Consider the following 25,908-nt stretch of genomic DNA (forward strand, 5'->3'; position numbering starts at 1 on the left):
GGCGCTGCGGAGTGCCTATTGCAAAGCCCACAAGGGAAACCGCCGCTCCGGCGCTGCCCCCACGACCTGACGTTTTTACAAAGAGCTGGACGTGATACTTGGGGGTGACCCCACCACCAATCTGAGGACCACAATGGACACTTCAGAGTGGGGGAGGAGGAGGAGGAGGGGGAGGAGGAAACCGAGAGTGAGGGTACTGGGGTGGGGGGAGACACCCCGAAGTCCCTGGAGGCATGCAGCCAGGAGCTGTTCTCAAGCCAGGAGGAAGGTAGCCAGTCGCAGCAGCCCGTACTTGGTGGAGGACAAACAGAGGAGTGGGTTCCCGGTAAGCGGTATTTATTTTCAGGATGGAAATTTTTCGGGAGAGGAGGGAGGGTGCTGCAAGCATGCATGCCTAGATGTGGAATAGCGAGGGGTGGGGGGACCATTTCTGCACACAGGCAGGCTGCATAGAGGCCAGGGTGGAATCCGCATTGCTGTAGAAGACCCTCCCGCTCTTCCCAGGTGACCCGCAGCAGCGAGATATCTTCCAGGATCAACTCCTGTGGAAAATGTTGGGAGAGTGTTCAGTGTAGGTGCCCCCTGCAGCTGTTTGCTTTCCCTAACGCACAGAAACCCCGAGGAAAAGTACAGCCCTGAAGCAATCAGTCCCCCTTACTCACCATTTCGGGGCTCCTGTGGGTTATGTGCGCTCTCTTTGGTATGGGAAAATTATGCTATTGTGAAGAATGTTACTCCTTCACTGTGTGGGAATAACTGTCTGAGATATAAACAATGCTGCCTCTGTTAAGTGTTGCCTTTTTTTGCCTTTCCACAAGCAACCTTGAGTTGTCGGCTGCCCATGTTATCAACAGCTCAAAGACTCCAAAACCTCCGGAAGACGCCGCGAAAAAGCAAAGACGACCTGCTGCAAGCAGTTATGGATCACTCTGCCACAGAGAATCAAAAAGTGCAGGACTGGAGGGAAAGGGAAAGCAGGATCCGCCAGAAAAACGCAGCGGCCAGGAAGAAAAGCACAAAGCAGCTGATAAGCGTCCTGGCGCGCCAAGCGAACTCTATCCAGGCGCTCGTAGCCATGCAGGCAGAGAACTACCGTGCCGGCCTCCCCCGTCCCAAAGCTCTTTCCCTTGTGCCCCAATGTCAGCTCAAAACTCCCTTCCCCAGCATCCAGGTTCTTACCACTACCAGCTGCCTCCAACACCTGTACGTTCACCAACCAGCCCTGAGAACTACGATCCTTACCCTCTGCACTCAACCCCCATCACCATGCAGTATTTTCATCCTGAAGTCCAGCAGTCATTGCACAGCACTCCAGACAGGACATATTCAAACCTGTGACTGTACAGTTCCCCACCACCACCCTTTTAGGTTCCCAAAATGTTGTGTGTCTGTCAAGAAAGTTATTTTCTTTTCAATAAATAAATTCTTGGCTTCGAAAACAGTCTTTATTATTGCAGAAAGTGAAAGATCTCTTAGCCCAGGAAAGAAATAGGCACTGCAGATCAGCTTAGGAAAAACAGATTCCTACTAACATTGTAACCACTGCACTTCACTCCCGTGCAAGGCACCAAACATTACTGCTGGTTTTCAGCCTCAAATTCCTCCCTCAAAGCATCCCTAATCCTTGCAGCTCTGTGCTGGGCCTCTCTAGTAGCCCTGCTCTCTGGCTGTGCAAATTCAGCCTCCAGGTGTTGAACCTCGAAGGTCCGTGCCTGACTGAATCTTTCATCCTTCCCTTCAAAAATATTATGGAGGGTACAGCAAGCGGATATAACCGCAGGGATGCTGCTTTCCCCCCAAGTCTAGCTTCCCATACAGAGATCGCCAGCACCCTTTTAAACGGCCAAAAGCAAACTCCACAGTCATTCGGCACCGGCTCAGCCTGTAGTTGAACTGGTCCTTGGTCCTGTCAAGCTTCCCTGTACACGGTTTCATGAGCCAAGGCATTAACAGGTAAGCGGGGTCTCCAAGGATCACAGTGGGCATTTCAAAGTCCCTTACTGTGATCTTCCGGCCTGGGAAAAAAGTCCCGGCCTGCAGCTTCCTGAACAGGCCAGTCTTCCGAAAGATGCGTGCATCATGCACCTTTCCGGGTCAGCCTGTGTAAATGTCAATGAAACACCCACAGTGATCCACAAGCACCTGGAGAACCATAGAGAAATACCCCTTCCGATTAATGTACTCGGATGCTAGGTGGGGTGCTGCCAGAATAGGAATATGCGTCCCATCTATCGCCCCTCCACAGTTAGGGAACCCCATTTGTGCAAAGCCATCCAGAATGTCCTGCACGCTCCCCAGAGTCACGGTTCTTCTTAGCAGGATGCGATTAATGGCCCTGCAAACTTGCATCAACACAATTCCAACGGTCGACTTTCCCACTCCAAACTGGTTCCCGACCGATCGGTAGCTGTCTGGAGTTGCCAGCTTCCAGACTGCAATAGCCACTCGCTTCTCCATCAGCAGGGTAGATCTCAATCTCGTGTCCTTGCGCCGCAGGGTGGGGGAGAGTTCAGCACACAGTCCCATGAAAGTGGCTTTTCTCATCCGAAAGTTCTGCAGCCGCTGCTCGTCATTCCAGACTTCCATGACGATGTGATCCCACCACTCTGTGTTTGTTTCCCGAGCCCAAAAGCGGCATTCCATGGTGCTGAGCATTTCCGTGAATGCCACAAGCAATGTCGTGTTGTACGCGTCAGGCGACTCGCAATCATCGTCGGATTCCTCATCACTTTGGAGTTTAAGGAATAGCTCAACTGCCAAACGTGATGTGCTGGCGACACTCGTCAGCAAAGTCCTCAGCAGTTCCGGCTCCATTTCCCACAGAAATCGCGCAGCACAGAAACCGTTGGGAGAATCACAATGGCGCCAAACGTGGACGGAAAAACAGGGATTGCTGGGATGCAAAGCGATGCACCACGGGGCGTTGGGACAAGAAGCAGAACGACCCACACCCTTCCGTCCCCTTCCCGCAACCCACGGCGCCAAAATGGCTCCAAATTGGGACGAGGTGCTCTGTGGGATAGCTGCCCATAATGCACCACTCCCAACACCGCTGCAAATGCTGCAAATGTGACCATGACAGTGCACTGGTAGCTGTCCGTGTGTACAGACTGCAGCGCTTTCCCTACACAGCTGTACGAAGACAGGTTTAACTCCCAGCGCTGTACAGCTGCAAGGGTAGCCAAATCCACTGAATTTCATCTGCCATGGTGTTGCCCAGTCACCCAGTTTTGTGCAATCCCTTTGTAACACTTCTCAGTCAGCTTTGGGCTTAACTATTTGGAGTAATTTTGTATGGTCTGCAAATTTGGCCACCTCCCTGTTTACCCCTTTTTGCAGATCGTTTATGAATATGTTGAGTAGGACTGGTCCCAGAACAGACCTCTGGGAGACACCACTATTTACCTCTCTCCTTTCTGAAAACTGGCCGTTTATTGCTGCCCTTTGGTTCCTGTCTTTTAACTAGGGTGCCTGGGAATGCTTTCAGGATCATGTAACGATCTTCAGTTTAATTTAATGAGAAGCCTTTTGTGATCTTAGTCACCCAGCCTCTGTCAATAAACAAACTCCCTGCCCCAGGGGCAGAATGGGGAGTAGCACAGAATGTCTCACATTCCACACTCAAGCTCCACCTGGGGCTAGGGCATGTGCTGTGACCAGACCTCAGGTACAAAACTCGGTGGCGGGGGGTGGGGGGCAGGAACCACTATGGCTCATGCATGCTGAGCACCCCTATTTTTTTGCCATAGGTGCTCGAGCTCCGGAGCACCCATAGAGTTGGCACCTATGGCTCCTTTCATGGATCAGTAACTGGTTAAAAGATAGACAAGAGAGCAGAAATGAACCATCAGTTTTCACAGCAGGGAGAGGTAGATAGCGGGGTCCCCCAGGGTCTGTCCTGAGACCTGTGCTGTGCAACATAGTCATAAACAATTTGGAAAAGTGGGGGAGCAGGGAGGTGGCAAAGTTTGGAGCTACCACTAAATTACTCAAGATAGTTAAGGCCAAAGCCGACTGTGAAGAGTTACAAAGGATCTCACAAAACCAAGCGAGTGGGTGACGAAATGGCAGATGAATTTCAGTGTTGATAAATGCAAAGTTAATGCATGTTGGAAAACATAATCCCAACTATAATTCAAAACGACGGGGGCTAAATTCGCTGTTACCACTCAAGAAAGAGATCTTGGAGTCATTGTGGATAGTCCTCTGAAAACATCCTTTCAGTGTGCAGCAGCAGTCAAAAAAGCGAACCAAATGTTAGGAACCATTAGGAAAGGGATAGATAATAAGAAAATATCATATTGCGTCTATATAGATCCACGGTATGCCCACACCTTGAATATTACATACAGTTCTGGTTGCCCCATCTCAAAAAAGATGCAATGAAATTGGAAAAGGTAACGAAAAGGGCAACAAAAATCACAGAATCATAGAAAATTAGGGTTGGAAGAGACCTCAGGAGGTCCTGTAGTCCAAGCCCCTGCTCAAAGCAGGACCAACACCAATTAAATCATCCCAGCCAAGGCTTTGTCAAGCCGGGCCTTAAAAACCTCTAAGGAAGGAGATTCCACCACCTCCGTAGGGAACCCATTCCAGTGCTTCACCACCCTCCTAGTGAAATAGTGTTTCTTAATATCCACCCTAGACCTCCCCCACTGCAACTTGAGACCAACGCTCCTTGTTCTGTCATCTGCCACCACTGAGAACAGCCGAGCTCCATCTTCTTTGCAACCCCCCTTCAGGTAGTTGAAGGCTGCTATCAAATCCCCCCTCACTCTTCTCTTCTGCAGACTAAATAATCCCAGTTCCTTCAGCCTCTCCTCATAAGTCCTGTGCTCCAGCCCCCTGATCATTTTTGTTGCTCTCCATTGGACTGAGGGGTATGGAACAGCTTCCATATAAAGAGAGATTAAAAAGACTGAGACTGTTCATCTTAGAAAAGAGACGACTAAGGGGGGATATGATAGAGGTTCAGAAAATCATGACTAGGGTGGAGAAAGTGACCAAGGAAGTGTTATTTGCCCCTTCACATAACACAAGAACCAGGGGTCACCCAATGAAATTAATAGGCAGCAGGTTTAAAACCAACCTAAGGACGTATTTCTTCACACAACGCGCAGTCAACCTGCGGAATTCCTTGCCAGAGGATGTTGTGAAGGCCAAGACTATAACAGGGCTCAAAAAAGAGCAAGAAAAGTTCATGGAGAATAGACCCTTCAATGGCTATTAGCCAGATGATCAGGGGACAGCCCCATCCTCTGGGTGTCCCTAAACCTCTGGCTGTCAGAAGTGGGGACTGGATGGTAGGGGATGGATCACTCTATAAAGTGCCTGTTCTGGTCTGTCTGTCTGAATCACCTGGCACTGGCACTGTCAGAAGACAGGATATTGAGCTAGATAGGCCATTGTTCTGACCCAGTCTGGCCATTCTTATGTTCCTATGTAATGGCTCTTGATTGTCGTTTCCTGGGCTGGCTAATGGATGGTTACTTGGAAGTGGTTTCATGTAAAACTTGGCTTGGGGGGTGGCCCCTCCTGGCCTGTTTTGCTTCCCTGCCCTCACATGATGTGATGCTAAAGTTGAATCATGGTTATGTAACCTTTCTGCCCCTCTGAGTTGGCAGCAGCAAGGGCCGGGTTCAGTATCCAGGGGTTCTGTTTCAATAACACAATGCAAAACCGGCTCAAGCCCCCACCCAGTGACCTGGGACAATTACACACCACCCCCAGGGTGCCTCTAGGAAGCAATACTTCCCCTCTCGCAAGCACGGAGTCTGAGTGTAGCAAAATCCTTTTAATAAAAGAGGGAAACAATGCGGCATTATGTTGGGGAAACACCACAAACAAGATTCGTAACACAAACCATGAGCAAAAGACCCACCTCCAAGTAAGTTTGGCAATGTCCTTTTCCCCTCAGGGTCTTAAGTCCAAATCACCCCAAAGTCCAACAACCCAAAAGTCTCTGTCCCTGGTCAGTGCCGCCCCAGAGTTCAAAAGTTCATCTGCAGAGTTTTACCCTCCCAGCCTGGGTGGAATGGGGCGGGCACATGGGGTGTTAAGGAGCATCTTACGTGAGCCGAGGCCGACTGCCCTGCCTCTCCTTGGAGATCTGCTGCAGCCTTCACCGCGAATGGCTCTGCTCCACCAGCCACTCCGCTCCTCTCCTCCAGCCGTCCCCGCAAACTGCTCCGCTCTGCTCCACTCGCTGTTCCACGGGCCGCTCCCACCATCCCACAAGCTGCTCCACTCCACCAGCCATCCCATGAACCCCTCCAGCTGTCCCTGTGGTATCTCATGCGGAGCGAAGAAAATTCACACAGTCAACACAGCTGCAAACAAGTCAGGAATCTCTTTTATTCTTTTCTACTACCCCCTTATATAGTTAAGTCTGGTTACATAAGGACCAATCATGCGGGCTAACATCATACATGCTAGCAATCTAATTGGGCAAAAAGAAAAATCACGCGCTTACCATGCCTCTAATCACCCCTGATTGGCCAACCGCAACGACGCAATCCCCGACCGCACAAAGAACGATCTACAGCCTCTTCCCCTCTCTTCTCTCGAACCAATCGCTCCGTGTGGAACACAGAAAACAAGCGGATCCGAGGCGCGAGCTGCAGCCCGGACCGGCCCCCCCAGCGCCCCCCGCCACAGCCACAGGGCTCCGGCCGAGGAGGCAACGGGCTCTTCGCGTGGAGCTGCCGCCTCCTCGCTCCCCCCTTGCTTCCCCCCCGGGCCAGTCTCTCTGCTGCCGCCGTCCGGGAGAGGAGGCGAGTGGCTCGGGCCGCGGCCCCCGCTCCTCGCTCCCTCTCATACACTCGGGCACCGGGCGCTGCTGGGGCCCCGGCCAGGCAGCGCAGGGAACCCAGGCGACCGGGCTCAGCGCCGCTCCCACTCTGGTCTCAGGCATGTGTGGGTCTCTGCGCGGGGCGCTCCGCAGGCAGAGGTGGGCGGCAGCTGCCACGCGTGAGTGCCCGTTGCCTCCTCGGCCGGAGCCCTGTGGCTGTGGCGGGGGGCACTGGGGGGGCCGGTCCGGGCTGCAGCTCGCGCCTCGGATCCGCTTGTTTTCTGTGTTCCACACGGAGCGATTGGTTCGAGAGAAGAGAGGGGAAGAGGCTGTAGACCGTTCTTTGTGTGGTCGGGGATTGCGTCGTTGCGGTTGGCCAATCAGGGGTGATTAGAGGCATGGTAAGCGCGTGATTTTTCTTTTTGTCCAATTAGATTGCTAGCATGTATGATGTTAGCCCGCATGATTGGTCCTTATGTAACCAGACTTAACTATATAAGGGGGTAGTAGAAAAGAATAAAAGAGATTCCTGACTTGTTTGCAGCTGTGTTGACTGTGTGAATTTTCTTCGCTCCGCATGAGATACCACATGTCCCCACAAACTGCTCAGCTCCACTCCGCTGCGCTGGGCTCACCGCTCCAACTGTCTTGCAAACTGCGCTGCCAGCCACTTAGCAATATATCTTCAGGCTCCCCCACTAGTTAACAGACCTCAGTGATCTCGGCTTAGTAATTTTAGCTCTTTCAGTGGTTTCAGCTCTTCATGATTTCAGCTTGTAGTAGGGCCCATACCATCAGATACACACACCTAGCCCCAACCTGTCTCAGTTCACTGGCTTTGGAACCCATGTCGCTTGTCTAGCGAGTGCTACTTGGTTGGTGGTGAGACCCTCTGTCATAAAACAGTCTCATAATCCTTCATTCACATAATCAGGGTAACAGCACTTTATTCCTCCTACCCCAATAACAGAGACATTGGGGACCGCACAGCTGTCAAAGTGACCATTTGGGGCTGCCATGGGTTCATATTCTTTTCCACACTTGCCATAATTTACCACCCAGACGTCAGGGTAGAGCTCATCCTGACTCTGCTTACAGTGACAATGAACACTTCTCTCTATAGACACATGCACACATTCATAACCACAGCCTGGATGCCTTGCTTACAAGGGCCAGTCAGTTCAGAACATCACACGGTTGCATAAAAGGCCTTACTCGGGATATTTTTATGGTAAAAATAACACTGTATACAAACAGTTGATATAACTTCTTGGGTGGGTGGGGGGGAAGTGTTCAACCTTCTGTTGTCCCCGGGGAGAAGCACCTGGACCCTGATTCTTACACTCCATCCATCATTCATGCATGTCTGTCCTCAGGTTTGCACTGTGCACATCTGGCCTTCATAAGGTCTGTCACCTGCACATCTGTCCTTCAAGAGGTTCGCCACATGCAATATCTGTCCACATGTACTATGAGGCTAGCCTGCCCCGTCCACATCTGTCCACAACTATATTTCATGAGGTTTGCCATGGGCACATCTGTTCACATCTGTCCAGGCCCTGGTTTGCCACATGTCCTCCATGGGGTTAGCCACATCTACATCTGTCTATTTTCAGGTTGGCCACATGCACATCTGTCCTTGATAAGGTTGGCACCCTGCACATCTGGCCACATCTGCCCCAGGGCAGGTTTGCCTCATGCACAGCTGTCCACATCTGCCCTGCCAGCATCTGACAGTGCCCCTGCACCCCTGCTCCCTTCACAGTACCCTCCCCCACATCGGTGAAGATGTAGCGATGCTGGCTTTGGTGGGACCCAACTGAGAGTGCCAATTCAGGACAAATTACTTAGAGCAGGGCAGTAACAGCACGAGGCTGGGGTTCCTTTGCACACCAAGGCAAACCAAACCAGCCAAACAGAGAAGACGTCAGTTTTACCCCACTGGCTGACCAAAAATCACATCAACAATTCCCTTAGACACTCCCGTTTCCCAGTATCACCACCAGTGCCCTCGTTATGGGGACGAAAGGTTATGAAAACCAATATTCCAGTAAAAGAAAAAGGTTCCCTCGATCCCAAAGGACCAAGGCCTAGACCCAGGTCAATATACAAGTTAGGTCTTATCCACAAATCACATCGTTGCCAATCCTTTAGAATCTAAAATCTAATAGTTTACTCATAAAAGGAAAAAGATATAAATGAGAGTTAGAAGTGGTTAAATGGAATCAATTACATGCAGTGATGACAAAATTCTTGGTTCAGGCTTGTAGCAGTGATGGAATAAACTGCAGGTTCAAATCAAGTCTCTGGAGTCCATCCATTGCTGGGTCATTCAGTCCTTTGTTCGGCGTTTCAGTTTATAGGAAAGTCCCTCCAGAGGTATGAAGCAGGATTGAAGACAAGATGGAGATAAGGCAACATCACCTTTTGTAGCCTCTTCCAGGTGTAAGGGCAAAATGGAGTTTGGAGTCACATGGGCAAGTCACATATCCATGCATGACTCCGTTCTTTACAGGTGGCAGCCATTGCCCACGTGTTATCTTGACCATCCCCAGGAAGACTTCTTAGGTGGATTGGAGTCTCCCAAGGTCCATTGTTCGTTAAGTGTTTCTTGACTGGGCACTTACTGAGAACAGTCCCTTTCTCAAGAAACTGACCAAATACTTCACTGAGGCGTCTTAGAATCAAACACATTGAGATACAAGTACAAAGCCAGTATTCATAACTTTAATTACAAAATTGATACACCCCTCTAGACAGCATAATCCTAACCAGCAAATCATAACCTTGTCTTAGACACCTTATTTGACCCCCTTTATACAAGATTTGGTGCCACCACAGGACCTTGGTTGCAACAATGATCTATACGGTCCCAGGTCATGTCAATAACATCACAGAGGAGAACCTTTTTTGGGGGAGGCAGCCTGGTACACCCCCATTAGAGAAAGCACGCATCCTCCTTGATTCCCAGGAGGAGCAGCAAGAGATGCTGTTTCTCACTCTGTTTGGGACCAGGTCTCCTCCCCCCAACCCATATGGCAGGGTGGGTCCATTGTGTGGCTAATGCCCGGGTGTGCCATCGGCTTTCAAACTCCCCCTTCTCCCTCCAGCCAAAACCACGGCTGAGGACGCCCAGCACCGGCAAGAGGAGCTGAAGGTGTGGCAGGAGGCCTATTGGTGAGCCGGGTGGGGGCAGCATGCACCCAGGAAGGATTGGAGGATGGGGAGGGTCAGGCTGATAAAGTCATAAGCACTGTCCAGGAGAGGACGATAATAAGCACCAGTTCTGCTTTCACTCCCTTCCCCTGCCTTCCACTTTGGGCTCTCAACTCCCCAGCTCTAACCACTAGACACCACTCCCCTCCACAGCCAGGGAGAGAACCAAGAGGCTCATGGGGACCCTGATTCAATCCTACACCCTCACTCCCCAATGCCAGAATAAGCCAGGATGTGCTGCATCCTGTCTCTGTTCTCAGCTGCCACAGCGCCTCCAGAAGGGCAGGGTCTTTTCATAGAATATCAGGGTTGGAAGGGACCTCAGAAGATGTCTAGTTCAACCCCCTGCTCAAAGCAGGACCAATCCCCAACTATTTTTTTTTTGCCCCAGATCCCTAAATGCCCCCCAAGATTGAGCTCATAACACTGGGTTTAGCAGGCCAATGCTCAAACCACTGAGCTATCCCTCACCCTTTGGTCTCCACCTTGGAGGGGTGGGCAGGCTCCAGCCACTGGCAGAAGAACTTACGCTGGGTGAGAATCATCTAAAACCATATCTCTGCCCCATCATACCCCCCTGGATAGGCCTTATCACTCCCCACTCTCCATCAGTCTCCCATACCTGCTCTGGGGAGACAATGGAAGAGTTAACCCTGTGGCATCAGCAGCTCAGGGCTTCTCTGAAAGCCCCAGCACCTGGAGTCATGGGGTTATCCAGGGGAAAAACTCAGCTTCTGTTTTAAAAGCCAAGTCACTCTCCGGACATTGTGTGTGGGGAGAGCAGCTCAGAAATGTGACCCCACCTACAGGGCCTGAGGCCGTTAGAGTAAGTAAGACCCCAAAGGGTTATTTACTGAAATCTCAGGATTTGGAAGTCAATCTTGTGATTTTTTTAGAGGGGGGGGCTGGTCCATAATCTATGAACCCCTGGGGTTTGCAACACTATTTGAACTATCCTCTTAGGGCATTTGAAGGGAATAGAGGCAGTTCTTGGAGCAATGGGCTCAGGCTCTTAGCAGACCCAGGCAGCATCACTGCATTAGCCACACTAGTAGCAGATCTCCCCCGCTCATGGCAATGGGCTCAGGCTCTCTGCAGACTCAGGCGGCATCGCTGAGTCGGGCACACTGGCTGCCCATTTTGGATGGCTCCTCTGTAATTACAAAAGCTGCAGATGGTCTTATTTTTGCTTGGAAGCTGAGCAGGAGAGGAATTTCTTTGCCTATGGGAAGCCTCCAGCCACACCTGGGTGAGTCAGAGGAGGTCTCTGGTGGGGCCCATACCTGCGCTCTCTCGGGCATGGGATGGTGAGCCCACGTGCGTCTCCTGGCAGCTGGAAGGAATATGCCCCCGGCTGGCCGAGGTGCCTGGACGTGGCAAGCGTGGACGAGCTGGACTCCAATGACCAGTACAGCCTGACCAAAACCACCATCTTCATGATGCGCACCATTAAAACTTGAGTGTGGGTGGGACACTCACCCTGCAGCCTGGGGCACTCGGGCAGTGGGGATTTGGGGAGGGCTCAAAGGGGATCAACCCCCTCCCCAGGTAACCCAGCGGGGATGGGTTGATCTGAGAGTCACTCCAAAGAGGCCATCTTCTAGCTCAGATCCTGCCCACAGAGTAGGACTAATGCCTGTATCTGTACCTGACATCCCCAGCCATTCCTCTCGGTCGCTATGTTATGCCGGGCCCTGGCGACCCACAGTGAGAGACAGCACATGGCCCAAAGTCCTCCCGGTCTAAACCCTCCTCTCTGACTTAGTTTCCCCTCCGACCCCCTGTTTAGACCTCAGATCACCAGCTGCACAGTGGTAGGAGTAGAAATCATGGCTTCCAAGCGAACAACCAACTGAAAACCTATCTATCTATCAGACTGGGCGCATGGTCAGATACCTCTAGTCTGCTGCTATTCCCTGCCCCCCAGGGCCCACAGGGGGTGGATTGGGGCCATGGCTGGCACACGCTGTGGTTATGGAGCCCTGGCAATGCCCTCCCTTCAGTTGGGTATTTGGCTGCGCCCCCTTTCTCTTGACTGGCTGGGTTCATCGGTCTCTCCTCCAAGGGTCTCTCTTGTCCCCAGGGAGCTGAAGCTGAAGGGCTTCTTCTTATGCACGGGCTCCTGGGAGAAGCTGGAAGACATCCGGAAGATATTCTGGTGTAACAAGAACCCCACTTCAGGTACGTACCCCGCCCCATCCCATGGTTCATGGACGTGTCCTGCCCCAGGCCTCCGACACAGTCTGACCCTGTGCCCACAGACATGAGGTGAAATTACCCTGCTGGTCACACCACACCCACTGGGCAAAGCTAAGGGCTGAGACTCATTGTTCCTCCTGTGCTGACCTGAGCACTGGGGCTGGAGGGTGAAGGACAAACGGGCTTCGTGAGCCCTCTGCAGCCTCCCCGGTTCCATCCGCATGGGAGACTGGAGGGCAGCTCTGGCTTGAATCAAGATGTACCCCCTAGCAGCTAGTTCCCACCACATCTCCCATAGCTAGAGGGAGCTCATGATCCCCCATTTATTGACTCCCATGGAGAAACGCCCATGGACACCAGCTGGGGTCTGACCCCATTGATTCCCATGGAGAGACGCCCATTGACACCTGCTGGGATCTGGCCCTATTGACTCCAATGGAGAGACGCCCATGGACACCAGCTGGGGTCTGGCCCCATTGATTCCCATGGAGAGATGCCCATTGACACCTGCTGGGATCTGGCCCCATTGACTCCAATGGAGAGACGCCCATGGACACCAGCTGGGGTCTGGCCCCATTGATTCCCATGGAGAGATGCCCATTGACACCTGCTGGGATCTGGCCCCATTGACTCCAATGGAGAGATGCCCATTGACACCTGCTGGGATCTGGCCCCATTGACTCCAATGGAGAGACACCCATTGACACCAGCTGGGGGTCTGTCCCTATTGACTTCAATGGATAGACGCCCATTGACACCAGCTGGGATCTGGCCCCATTGACCCACATGGATAGACGTCCATTGACACCAGCTGGGATCTGGCCCCATTGACCCACATGTTGTTATCTGTGTCCCTAGAGTACGTCTCCGAGAAGTGGCAGGAAGATTCGTTCTTCGGGTACCAGTTCCTTAATGGTGTCAACCTGGTGGTGATGTGGAAATGCACATCACTCCCAGAGCACTTCCCTGTGACGGAGGAGATGGTGGCCAGCTCCCTGGGGGAGGGCACCACCCTGCAGGACGAGCTCAAGGTAAGGCGATCCTGCCGGCCTCCCAAAAATCGTCTGCAGGGCTGAGTTCTGTGGGTCCCTTTCCCTGGAAGAAAACTCAGCAGCCTGTTTCATGTGAGAGATGAACCCCTCTCTCCGCCTTGCAGAAAGGGAACATCTTCCTGACGGATTACGAGATCCAGGAGGGGATCCCACCCCCTAGTTGAATGGGGAACAGCAGTACCTGGCCGCACCGCTCTACCTGCAGCACCTGACACCTGGCGGGCAGGTCATGCCCTTGGCCATCCAGGTAATGAGCATGCCCAGCCGCTGAATGGTCCTCACAACAGCCCATGGAGCCCTTTGGTAATCCTGAACAGAGGAATTGCCCCCGATCCAGACCAGTGGGCCCTTCCTAGTGAGCAGGTACCTCAACATTTGGGGAGTGAAACATTGTCCCATCAGAAACCCCACTGACATGGATCCTCCCATACAGGGTAATTTTGAGAGAGAGTTTCTGTTACTGGACCCAAACAAGAAATGTGATTGGACTCAAAAGGTTGTGGGGTGAGGGGGTGGTTTTCAGAGAGTGAAAAATTTTGGATTTGGAGGTGGGGAGTTGCTCCCCCAATTTCCTTTCCTCTTTATTCTCTTTTTTTCTCTTTTCTCTTCTTCTGCATTTTTCACCTCTGAAACGTTAAAAAAAGAAAGAAAAAGAAAGACAGAAAACCTCTGAAAGTGGGGCTGGAAAAGGAGAAAATCCACTTTTCACCCTTTAAAAACAAATTATTTTACAACGGGGCAGGAAGGCCAGACAGATGAACATCAGGATGGATTGGCCGAGTAGACCAGAAAGACGGGAGGATGGATGGGAGGATGAATGGGCTGAGGAGACCAGAGGGATGGACGGACGGACGGGAAGGTGGGTGGGCCGAGGAGACCAGAGGGACAGAGGGTGGATGGGCCAAGGAGACCAGAGGGATGGGAGGACAGACAGGAGGATGGACAGGAGGATGGATGGGCTGAGGAGACCAGAGGGATGGGAGGACGGACAGGAGGGTGGATCGGCCGAGGAGACGGGAGGGATGGGAGGACAGACAGGAGGGTGAATGGGCCGGGGACACAGGCGCCAACTTTCTCCGGTGCCTGTGCATTCCTGCAGCCCCTACCCCTTTCCCCGCCTTTGACCCCACCCCGACTCCACCCCATACCCACACTGGCCCCACCCCCATTCCAACCCCATTCCCAAAGTCCCTGCCCTAACACCATCCCCTTCCTGCCCCATTGGATCCCTTCCCCAAATCTCTGCCCCAGTCTCTGCTCTTTCTCCAATGCGCCGTGTTCCCCCTCCTCCCCCTTCCCTCCCTGTCCCGCAAATGAGCTGTTTCATGGCACAAGTGCTGGGAGGAAGTGGGGAGAGGCAGGATGTGGTGGCTTGCTCATGGAGGAGGTGGATGTGAGCTGGAGCAGGGGGTTAGGGGGGAGCTGCCAGTGGGTGCTGAAAACCCACCAATTTTTTTCCATGAGTGCTCCAGCCCCGAGCATCCATGGAGTTGGCGCCTATGGCCAGGAGACCAGCGGGACGGAAGGATGGATGGGAGGGTGGATGGGCCAAGGAGACCAGAGGGATGGGAGGATGGACAGGAGGTTGGATGGGATGAGGAGACCAGAGGGATGGGAGGATGGACGGGAGGGTGGATGGGCCGGGGAGACCAGAGGGATGGGAGGATGGACAGGAGGACGGATAGGAGGATGAATGAGCTGAGAAGACCAGAGGGACGGGAGGACGGACTGGAGGGTGGATGGGCCGAGGCGACCAGAGGGACAGGACTATGGATGGGAGGATGGACAGGAGGATGGATAGGCAGAGGAGTCCAGAGGGATGGGACTATGGATGGGAGGATGGACAAGAGGATGGATGGGTCGAGCAGACCAGAGGGACGGGAGGACGGACAGCAGGGCGGATGGGCCAAGGAGACCAGAGGACTGGGAGGAAGGATGGGAGAGTGGATGGGCTGAGGAGACTAAAGGGAGAGGAGGATGGATGGGCCAGGGAGACCAGAGGGATGGGAGGATGGACAGGAGGATGGATAGGAGGATGAATGAGCCAAGAAGACCAGAGGGACGGGAGGATGGACTGGAGGGTGGATGGGCCGAGGCGACCAGAGGGACAGGAGGACGGACAGGAGGATGGATGGGCTGAGGAGACCAGAGGGACAGGACTATGGATGGGAGGATGGACAGGAGGATGGATAGGCAGAGGAGTCCAGAGGGATGGGACTATGGATGGGAGGATGGACAAGAGGATGGATGGGTCGAGCGGACCAGAGGGACGGGAGGACGGACAGGAGGGCGGATGGGCCAAGGAGACCAGAGGACTGGGAGGAAGGATGGGAGAGTGGATGGGCTGAGGAGACTAAAGGGAGAGGAGGATGGATGGGCCAGGGAGACAAGAGGGACAGGAGGATGGATGGGCAGGGGAGGCAAGAGGAATGGGAGGATGGATGGACCAAGGAGACCAGAGGGATGGGAGGACAGACAGGCAAGAGGGATGGGAGGGCGGATGGGAAGATGGACAAGAGGATGGATGGGTCGAGCAGACCAGAGGGACGGGAGGATGGAGGCCAGGGATGGACAGATGGGTGGGACGGATGGAGGGGTAGGACAGATGGATGCACAGTCGCTGACTTCTATTTTTCCCAGTGGCTGCTCCACCCCTATTCTGTGCTGAGGCCCTGCCCCCCCTCCGACCCTTCTCATGAGGCCCCACCCTTGCTCCACCTCCTCCCACCCCTGCTTCACCCCTCACCTGCCACTCGCTGCTCTCCGCTCTCCCCCAAAGTGCCTCCCACCAGCCGCCAACAGCTGATCTGCTGCCCAGCTGTGGCTGGTGGGTGCTGAGCACCCCCTATTTTTTTCCGTGAGTGCTCGAGCTCCGCAGCACCCGCAGAGTCTGCACCTATGGCTGGATGGACCGAGGTGCTGGGCAGGAGGGATGGACGGATGGACCAGAAGTCTCACAGGAGGGCTCTGATTCCCCCTTTCCTGCTCCAAGTACTCATTCAGGAGTGGGGCCCGCCTGGGTGGGGCAGCCCCCCTCTGGTTCCCACCCACTGGGTGTCTTGGGATGTCACAGCCCACAAACCTTTGCCCTACCTCCAGGTGCAGGGCTCTCCGTCCAGTCCTGGGCTGCTCCCTGCTGGCAACTCTCAGCACGTGAGCCATGCGGGAGGCTGTTTTCTTCTCAACTCCTTTCCCCGCCCCACAGCTCAGCCAGTGCCCGGACCCCGGCAGCCCCATCTTCCTGCCCAGCGACCCCAAGTGGGACTGGACCCTGGCCAAGATCTGGGTGCGCCTGGCCAACTTCCATGTCCGTGAAGTCAGCACCCACCTGCTGGAGGCTCATTTCCTCTGCGAGGTCTATTGCATGGCCACACTGCGCCAGCTGCCCATGTGCCATCCTGTCTACAAGGTGATGGGGGGGAGGGACCGAACAGGGGGAGAGTTACCCCCTCATGTCCTTCCTGTGCCTTTGGCCAGCAAACAGCCGTGTGCCAGCTGTTCCCAGCTGTGTCCCCCAGCTGTGCCCAGCTGTGTCTGTGTCCCAGATGTGCCCAACTGCATCCATGTCCCAGATGTGCCCAGAGGCATCCGATAGCACTTCAAAATGTGCCCAGCTCTCCTTGCCATGGCCCATCAGTGTCTGCATGGTCCAAGGCACCCAGGCATTTCCCCAGCTGCAGCCCCTGCCCCAGATGTGCCCACTGTGTCCGTTCCCAAGCTGGGTGCTAAGGTGCCATCTGCAGCCAGTGGTGCCCACTCCCCACCTGGATCCATGCCCCAGTTATGCCCAGCAGCTTCTGCAGGTGCCATCAGCACCCAGCTGTGCCAAGATGTCTGGGTCATGCTCTGGACGCACGCAGATGTGCCCTGTCCCAGCTGTGTGTGGGCACGTCTCTGTTTCACACAGCTCCATGGGCCCCGGTCACCCTTCGATGTGCCCTGTTTCCCACAAGGACTGTGTCACTGGGAGTGGGGAGATTGGACTTAGAGTTAGCACCAAGGTCCCAGCTTAGCCCCACGTCTCTCTGCTCCCCACAGCTCCTGATCCCCCACACCCGCTACACCCTGCACATTAACACCCTGGCTAGGACCAACCTCATCCAGCCGGGAGGGGGTTTCAACAAGATGCGAGGTGACTTCCCCCTCCATTGCCTGGTAAGAGTAGGGTGGGGGCTGGGAACCAGGACTCCTGGGTTCTAGCCATGGCACTGGAAAGGGGAGTAGGAGCTAATGGGTAGAGCGGGGGAGCTGCTGGATTTCAGGATGTTTCATATCTTTGCAGCTCCGCCACTCATTTGTGATGTGACTATAGTCACTCCTGTTTCCTTCTGTGTCTCTCTGTCCCCCCATCTATAGAAGGGGTGGGCTCGTGTGACTGCTCCAGGCATTCCTACAGCACGCTCCCACTGGCCTTTCTAGGATGAGGCCGTGGGTGGGCTTTTTGTGTGTAGCTTGTGTTTTTTGGTGGAAAAAACCTGCAGATCTGGTGACGCTGAAAGGTTCTGCGGATTAGTGTCAATTTCCCTAAATTCTTTCCTTTAAAAAACCCCACAACTTTTTGTTTAAACCTGTTTTTAAAAAGGTTGAGATGCAAATGAAACAGTTGGATTGTACTGAAGCGAAAGCATTTGCAGGAGGGGAACCATTTCCATTTTGGCCAAACAACACTTTTTGTTTGATCCAGAACAAATCTAGATTTTAGTTGCACATTTCCCCCTCGCCAAACATTTCAAGCACCTTTGTTTTCAGCTGGATCTGGAGCAATTTTCCCTCCAATTTTTTGGAATTGTCAGTGAGCTGGAAAAGAAAAAAAAAAGTCTATGGACTGCTCTGGGTATGGCCTGAGCAAGATTGTGACTGGAACAGGGTGTCCCCTTGTGGTGTCTACATCTTAGCGGATGAGTTGTTGTCTGGACAACCTGGCTCACCGTGAGACACTAAACCAAGAAATGCTGTATCTGGAGATCTCAAACTTTTTTTGCTCTGACCCCTTTGAAAATATTTCAGGCTTTAAACCCCCCAAAGTAACAACCTCACACACACAAACATGCCCCCGCTTACTTCCGTGCTGCTGCTGATGGCAGCACTGCCTTCAGAGCTGGGTACCATTCTCATGATGCCTCCTACTATACTCATGCAACCCCCTTTTGGGTCGGGCACCTCAGTTTGAGAAATGCTGCTCTACATTACTGATGGGGAAAGGAGATTTGATCACACTCTATAAGTACCTGCCTAGCGAGATTTCAGAGAGCAGAGGGCTCCTTGTTCACCAGAGCAAGATCTAGTACCTGGGAGTTGAAGTTAGGTCTCTTCTGCTTGGAAATGAGGGGCAGCTGGGTCCCAGGATGGAGAAGAAGCTTTAGAAGCAGCTTCCCAAGGGGTGGTGGAAGGTTCATCACTGGGAAACGTTAGCTCCAGATTGTAGGTTTCTTTCTAAAAGATCTGCTCTCGCTCTGGCATAATTTATTAACCCAGCTGCTATCAATCGGCACTGGGCCAATGGAGTTACAGCCGATTAACAGATGTTGGGGATCAGACCCTATTGATTCCAGTGGAGAGACGCCCATTCACACCGACTGGGATCTGGCCCCACTGACTCCAATGGAGAGACACCCATGGACACCAGTTTGAGATCTATCCTCTATAAAGATTTCCAGATTCTTGCCTCTCTTCCAGGCCTCCTCGACGGGTCGGGATGGGATGCTGAAGCTGCCGACCAAGGGCGTGGAGAATGTGAGCTACGAGGTGCTCTGTCTGCCAGACAACCTAGAAGCTCGTGGTGTCACCTCGCTCCCCAATTGCTACTACCAGGATGATGACGTGAGAATCTGGACAGCGGTGGAGAGCTGAATCCAGGGGTGGGACCCAGTGATGCCTTAGAGGAGGGGGTGGAGAAGCCACAGTAGAGCTGGGGAGAAGCAGTGAATCTCTAGGGGAAAACAGAGGAAGTGGTCTCCTAAGCTCCACCCACAGACCAAGCCCTAGCTACTCATTCCCCTCCAGTAAGGTGCTACTCCTAGTAGGACATCACAATTTGCTCTGTAATATGCTTTCGTCAGCACTGATGTAGTCATCGGGAGCTGGAAATTGTTCTCCTCATGTGTCAGAGTTAATGGCCCTTATGGGGAGCAACTCACCACCTTCCTTTCAAAGCAATGGGCTCAGGCTCTCTGCAAACTCAGGCTGTGTCGCTGCATCAGTTTACATTCAGGTCACATCCTGAAGGTTTTCTTCATATCCATGAGGCCTGAAGATTCAGGCTGGATCCACAGCTGATGTGAATCTGTGAGACTTCAATATACCTGTGTTTATTCACATCCTCTGAGGCTCTGGTCCTATCATTTTTAGTCATAGATTACATAAGGCCACAAAGAACCATTATGATCATCTACTCTGATTTGCTGTCTCACATAGGCCAGAAAACATCCCTAAAATAATTCCTAGGGCAGATGTTTAAGGCAAAAAACCAGCAATTCTTGATTTAAAAATTGCCAGTGAAGGAGAATCCACCATGATTCTTAGGCCTGGTCCACACTACACAGTTAAATCGATTTAAACAGCGTTAAATCGATTTAATTCTGTACCCGTCCACACTACAAGGCACTTTAAATCGATTTTAAGGGCTCTTAAAATCGATTTCTGTACTCCTCCCCAATGAGAAGAGTAACCCTAAAATCGATATTACTATATCGATTTAGGGTTAGTGTGGACGGAAATCGAAGTTATTGGTCTCATTCCTTTAATGTAGCTATCCAGAGTGCACCGCTCCGGAAATCAATGGTAGCCTAGGACCATGGACGCACACCACCGAATTAATGTGCCCTAGTGTGGACGCATAAAATCGATTTTATAATATCGGTTTTATAAAACCGGTTTTAGTAATTTCGATTTTATGCTGTAGTGTAGACGTAGCCCTAGTAAATTGTTCCAATGGTTAATTACTCTTGTCTTAAAAAAATGACACCTTATTGCCTGTCTGAGTTTGTCTAGGTCCACCTTCCAGCCATTGCCTCTTCATTAACATTTCTCTGATGGTCTGATTGTTGGGGATTGAGCCTGCTTTGAGCAGGGGGTTGGACTAAATACCTCCTGAGGGCCCTTCCAAGCCTGATATTCTATGATTCTATGAAGAGCCCATTTGTATATCTTTGTTCCCCATGTGGATACTTATGGACTGCGATCAAGATCCACAAGTGGATGTGATATACCTCGACTTTAGCAAAGCTTTTAATAGAGTTTCCCTCAGTATTTTTATCAGCAAGTTAAAGGAGTATGGGCTGGATGAATGGACTATAAGGCAGATAGAAAGCTGGCTAGATCGTCGGGCTCAATGGGTAGTGGTCAATGGTTCTATGTCTAATGTATTATTGAAAGTTTTTTTGTTTTCTGATATTTTGTGAAAAAAAGGTCAATGTTGAATCACATGAAACTTTTCAGCCAAAATCCTCAGGTTGATCGAACAGCTGTGTTTTGACAGAAACCAAAAGTTTTACAGAAACAATTCTGATTGGTCCTCTCTGCCACCCTTTGTCTATTTAGATTATGAGCAGGTTGAGACAGGACCCTTGTGTCCGTGGGTGTCTCTCTCTGCAGCACCTAGCAAACTCAGGTTACTGATCTCAGTCTGGGTCTGTGCAGCACCTGGCACTGTGGGGTTATAATCTTGGCTGTAGCAAACTATAATAACCTTAGAATCATAGATGATTAGGGTTGGAAGGGACCTCAGAAGGTCATCTAGTCCAACCTCTGCTCAAAGCAGGACCAATTCCCAACTAAATCACCCCAGCCAGGGCTTTGTCAAGCTGGGCCTTAAAAATCTCTAAGGCTGGAGATTCTACCACCTCCCTAGGGAACCCGTTCCAGTGCTTCACCACCCTCCTAGGGAAATAGTTTTTCCTAATATCCAACCTAGACCTCCTCCACTGCAACTTGAGATCATTGCTCCTTGTTCTGTCCTCTGCCACCACTGAGAACAGCCGAGCTCCATCCTCGTTGCATCCCCCTTCAGGTAGTTGAAAGCAGCTATCAAATCCCCCCTCACTCTTCTCGTCTGCAGACTAAACAACCTCTGTTCCCTCAGCCTCTCCTCGTACTTTTACAGATCCAGACTAACACGGCTACCCTCTGATACTCGTAAGTCATGTGCCCCAGCCCCCTGATCATTTTTGTTGCCCTCCGCTGGACTCTCTCCAATTTGTCCACATCCTTTCTGTAGTGGGGGGCCCAAAACTGGACTCAAAACTCCAGATGTGGCCTCAACAATACCAAATGGAGAGGAATAATCACTTCCCTCGATCTACCGGCAATGCTCTTACTAATACAGCCCAATATGCCGTTGGCCTTCTTGGCAACAAGGTCACACTGCTCACTCATACCCAGCATCCCATCCACTGTAATCCCCAGGTCCTTTTCTGCAGAACTGCCCCTTAGCCAGTCGGTCCCCAGCCTGTAGCAGTGCCTGGGATTCTTCCCTCCTAAGTGCAGGACTCTGCACTTGTCCTTGTTGAATCTCATCAGGTTTCTTTTGGCCCAATCCTCCGATTTGTCAATGGGGCCAGATGCCAGTTGGTATCAGTGGGCATCTCTCCTTTGGCATCAATGGGGCCAGGTCCCCAGGAGGTGTAAATCAGCATTGTTCTGTTGGCGGCAGTCCAGGTGTGACATCCTGATCAGGACACCCGGGGCGGCTGTAGGCATTTTGCCGCCCCAAGCACGGAAAGCAGGCAGCCTTCAGTGGTTTGCCTGCGGAGGGTCCGCTGGTCCCGCGGCTTCGGCAGACCTCCCGCTTGGCATGCTGAGTCCTGGAGCCGTCCCTGAGGACACCCAGAACTATGACCACCCTGTTATCCCTCAGCCTCAGCAAGGACTTGCCGTGGGACATTTTGATGTCTGGATTAGGCAGGGGGGTGAGTATAGGTGACTGGAGTTGGGTTAACTTCCAGGAATCACTGAACTAACATCAGTGCTGTTAGCAGCATCCTGCCACCGAAACAAATATCTCTGTGTGCAATCAATGTGTGCGGCAAAGGGCTTACAGCTGAAACTCTGTTAGGAAATGTACAATGTGTATTCCTAGTCCTGTGGTGCCATCTAGTGACTTTCGCATAATATTTCATTCTCTGTAATTTCTCATCTGGTTGGGGTTTGATTCCTTTCTCAGGCCTGGTCCACACTACGCTGTTAAACCGATTTTAACAGCGTTAAATTGATTTAACGCTGCACCCGTCCACACTACACTGCTCTTTATATCGATTTAAAGGGCTCTTTAAATCGATTTCTGTACTCTTACAAAATGAGAGGAGTAATGCTAAAATCGATATTACTATATCGGATTAGGGTTGGTGCGGACGGAAATCGATGTTATTGGCCTCATTATTTTACAGTAGCTACCCACAGTGCACCGCTCCAGAAATCGACCCTAGCCTCAAACCATGGACGCACACCACCGAATTAATGTGCCTAGTGTGGACGGGCACAATCGACTTTATAATATCTGTTTTATGAAATCGGCTAAAGCTAATTCAAATTTATCCTGTCATGTAGACTTAGCCAAATAGAGTTGAGCATAAGCTTTTTTGCGCTTCTCGTGTGCGCCATAAGAAGCACAATGCAGGGTGCGCTGCTCAGAATAGAGAGGCTATGAAAACCAGTTTCATGACTGGCCAGGTTCCGGAGGGACAGTTGTGTGTGTTTCTGCTTGATGCAAACCTGCCCCCTTTGTTGATTTCGTGGAAGTAGCGAAAGAACTGACAGGGATTTGTAGGGGCTCTTAATGCATGACAGTCTCTGTTAGCAAGAGTCAGGCTAACTGTAACCCTAATAACGCTAGATTTGTAGAAGCGAGGATTGTGTGAGGCAAGTGGGAAAGAACTGCGTGAGAAGTTGTTGCGACCTTGTGTAGAGAATGTGTAGCTAATATGAAAAGTAGCCTGGAGTCTCATAAGTGAGAAAAACAAGATATCAGGATGACCTATGTATAAACAAAATGCAGCTGTTGCTTGTTATCAGGGCCGGCTCTAGCCATTTTGCCACCCCAAGCATGGCGGCATGCCGCTGGGGGTGCTCTGCTACTCGCCGGTCCCGGGGCTCCGGTGGACCTCCCGCAGGCGTGCCACCATGATGCTCCACTGGAGCCGCAGGGCCAGCGGACCCTCCGCAGGAACACCTGCGAGAGGTCCACCGGAGCCGCCTGCCGCCCTCCCGGCAACCGGCAGAGCGCCCCCCGCGGCATGCCTTCCCAAGCACGCGCTTGGCACGCTGGGGCCTGGAGCTGAAATGGGGGACCCACCATCCTGCCTTAGTTACAGCAGAGACTGTCTCCTCCTTTCCGGCACGTGGAAAACCGTGTAGCAGGGCGGCCAGAGACGGGTATAGCTAAAACAGGGGGGTCACAAAGGCTCCAGTTCGCAAACGCCAAAGGGAATCAGTATGTAAAGTGCAACCTTGAGCAACCCAGGCGTCTTTCTCGGCTTCTGGGGCAGAGTCCTGGAGCAGGGTGAGGTCAGTGAGGGACGGCGGGAGAGGGGCCTCCCTTGCTAGGGTTGGGAAGGAGGTAGGTGGTGTAGGATATTGCTCTTCTCATATGATCTCTCCCCCGTGGCTCTCTTGGCTCTCACTGTTAATCTAAAGTGGCTCCTTTTAAATGAAGCTACCCTCCCCTGACACGAATCTCCCTATGGCACTGATCTGGCGCTACCTATGAGACTATAAGTTGGCATTTGAGAAGTGAAGGGGATGGTAGCCCTAAGGAAAAGGATAACTTGGCTTTTTGTGTTAAATAGCTGTCTGCGAGCCTCAGACTGCTGAATGAGCTTTAGGGGTTGTACATGACTTTGGCACCCTCTGGCAAGCTTGGGGTTTCCTTATCTCCGCCGGGACCCTTATCAACAATGGCCCCTGTATGCAGTTTTACTTCCGTCTGCCCTAGCTACTGTTAAGTGCCCGGGCCACTCGATGGCGGATGCGGATGTTGCTAATGGTAACGCATTTGCTGATGCCTCTGCTAAACGTGCTGCTGCCATAGAACCTTCCCCAGATGCATTTCTAGGTTCCCTCCCTGTTTCTGTGCCACCGCCGTCCCTCACTGACCTAATTTGGATGGTGGCAGCAAAACCAGATCTAAGCTGCTAGGTAAGATTAGAGGTTCTCATGCAGGGCCCCACATCGGTACCCTAGAGTTCAGAGTGCGGCAGAAACCTTGCCCTCCCCCCAAACATACTATAAAAACTCCAGGGCCCAGCAGGGGAAAGGGGGACTTGGGGCTCTGGGCTGGGGGTGGGGCTTGGTCTTAGGTGTAGTTTGACTTTTATTTTGGGGGAGCAGGGGCCAGTGAGCTCGAGCCACCTCCACACGGCAGGGTCCAGGGAAGGAATACCACCTGCACCCCGACTCACCTCTGCCACCCAGCCTGTTGGGGGGGAGGGAGGGGCGCAACCAAAAGTTATAACTCAGAGGTGGGGGGCTCAAAAGGTTTGAAAACAGCTCAGGATGCAGGGAGAGGGGTAACTAGGAGCCATGTGTGAGCAGAGGGATAGCTCAGGGTGCAGGAAGAGGGTAACTAGGGGCTGTGTGGAGGCAGAGGGATAGCTCAGGGTGCAGGAAGAGGGTAACTAGGGGCTGTGTGCAGGCAGAGGGATAGCTCAGGGTGCAGGAAGAGGGTAACTGGGGCCATGTGCGGGCAGAGGGGTAGTTCATGGTGCAGGAAGAGGGTAACTGGGGCCATGTGCGGGCAGAGGGGTAGTTCACGGTGCAGGAAGAGGGTAACTGGGGCCATGTGCGGGCAGAGGGGTAGTTCACGGTGCAGGAAGAGGGTAACTAGGGGCTGTGTGCAGGCAGAGGGATAGCTCAGGGTGCAGGGAGAGGGTAACTAGGGGCTGTGTGCAGGCAGAGGGGTAGTTCACGGTGCAGGAAGAGGGTAACTAGGGGCTGTGTGCAGGCAGAGGGATAGCTCAGGGTGCAGGGAGGGGGTAACTAGGGTCTGTGTGTGGGCAGAGGGATAGCTCAGGGTGCAGGGAGGGGGTAACTACGGGCTGTGTGCAGGCAGAGGGATAGCTCAGGGTGCAGGGAGAGGGTAACTAGGGGCTGTGTGCGGGCAGAGGGATAGCTCAGGGTGGAGGGAGGGGGTAACTAGGGGCTGTGTGCAGGCAGAGGGATAGCTCAGGGTGCATGGAGGGGGTAAATAGGGGCTGTGTGGAGGCAGAGGGATGGCTCAGGGTGCAGGAAGAGGGTAACTAGGGGTGGTGTGCAGGCAGAGGGATAGCTCAGGGTGGAGGGAGGGGGTAACTAGGGGCTGTGTGCAGGCAGAGGGATAGCTCAGGGTGCATGGAGGGGGTAAATAGGGGCTGTGTGGAGGCAGAGGGATGGCTCAGGGTGCAGGAAGAGGGTAACTAGGGGTGGTGTGCAGGCAGAGGGATAGCTCAGGGTGGAGGGAGGGGGTAACTAGGGGCTGTGTGCAGGCAGAGGGATAGCTCAGGGTGGAGGGAGGGGATAACTAGGGGCTGTGTGCAGGCAGAGGGATAGCTCAGGGTGCATGGAGGGGGTAAATAGGGGCTGTGTGGAGGCAGAGGGATGGCTCAGGGTGCAGGAAGAGGGTAACTAGGGGTGGTGTGCAGGCAGAGGGATAGCTCAGGGTGGAGGGAGGGGGTAACTAGG

General features: G+C 52.7%; 2 protein-coding genes across 2 annotated transcripts in view; one reads left to right on the forward strand and one right to left on the reverse strand.

Annotated features, from left to right (window-relative positions):
* Window positions 1-7,639, reverse strand: part of LOC115642601 (aurora kinase B-B-like) — a 13,880-nt gene extending 6,241 nt beyond the window's left edge. Inside the window, exon 1 of the mRNA XM_030546243.1 lies at window positions 7,610-7,639. Within this exon, the coding sequence (XP_030402103.1) occupies window positions 7,610-7,639 (30 nt within the window). The remainder of the gene's footprint in view (window positions 1-7,609) is intronic.
* Window positions 7,640-8,806: 1,167 nt separating this feature from the next.
* On the forward strand, window positions 8,807-19,107 carry LOC115642602 (arachidonate 15-lipoxygenase B-like). The gene is given in 10 exon segments (XM_030546244.1): window positions 8,807-8,840; window positions 9,901-9,967; window positions 11,340-11,414; window positions 12,090-12,187; window positions 13,064-13,236; window positions 13,362-13,413; window positions 13,416-13,504; window positions 16,463-16,666; window positions 17,296-17,418; window positions 18,934-19,107. Coding segments are annotated over 10 exon segments (1,089 nt in total).
* Window positions 19,108-25,908: the final 6,801 nt, after the last annotated feature.

The sequence above is a fragment of the Gopherus evgoodei genome, unplaced genomic scaffold, assembly GCF_007399415.2.
Source record: "Gopherus evgoodei ecotype Sinaloan lineage unplaced genomic scaffold, rGopEvg1_v1.p scaffold_43_arrow_ctg1, whole genome shotgun sequence".
Classification (NCBI taxonomy): domain Eukaryota; kingdom Metazoa; phylum Chordata; order Testudines; family Testudinidae; genus Gopherus; species Gopherus evgoodei.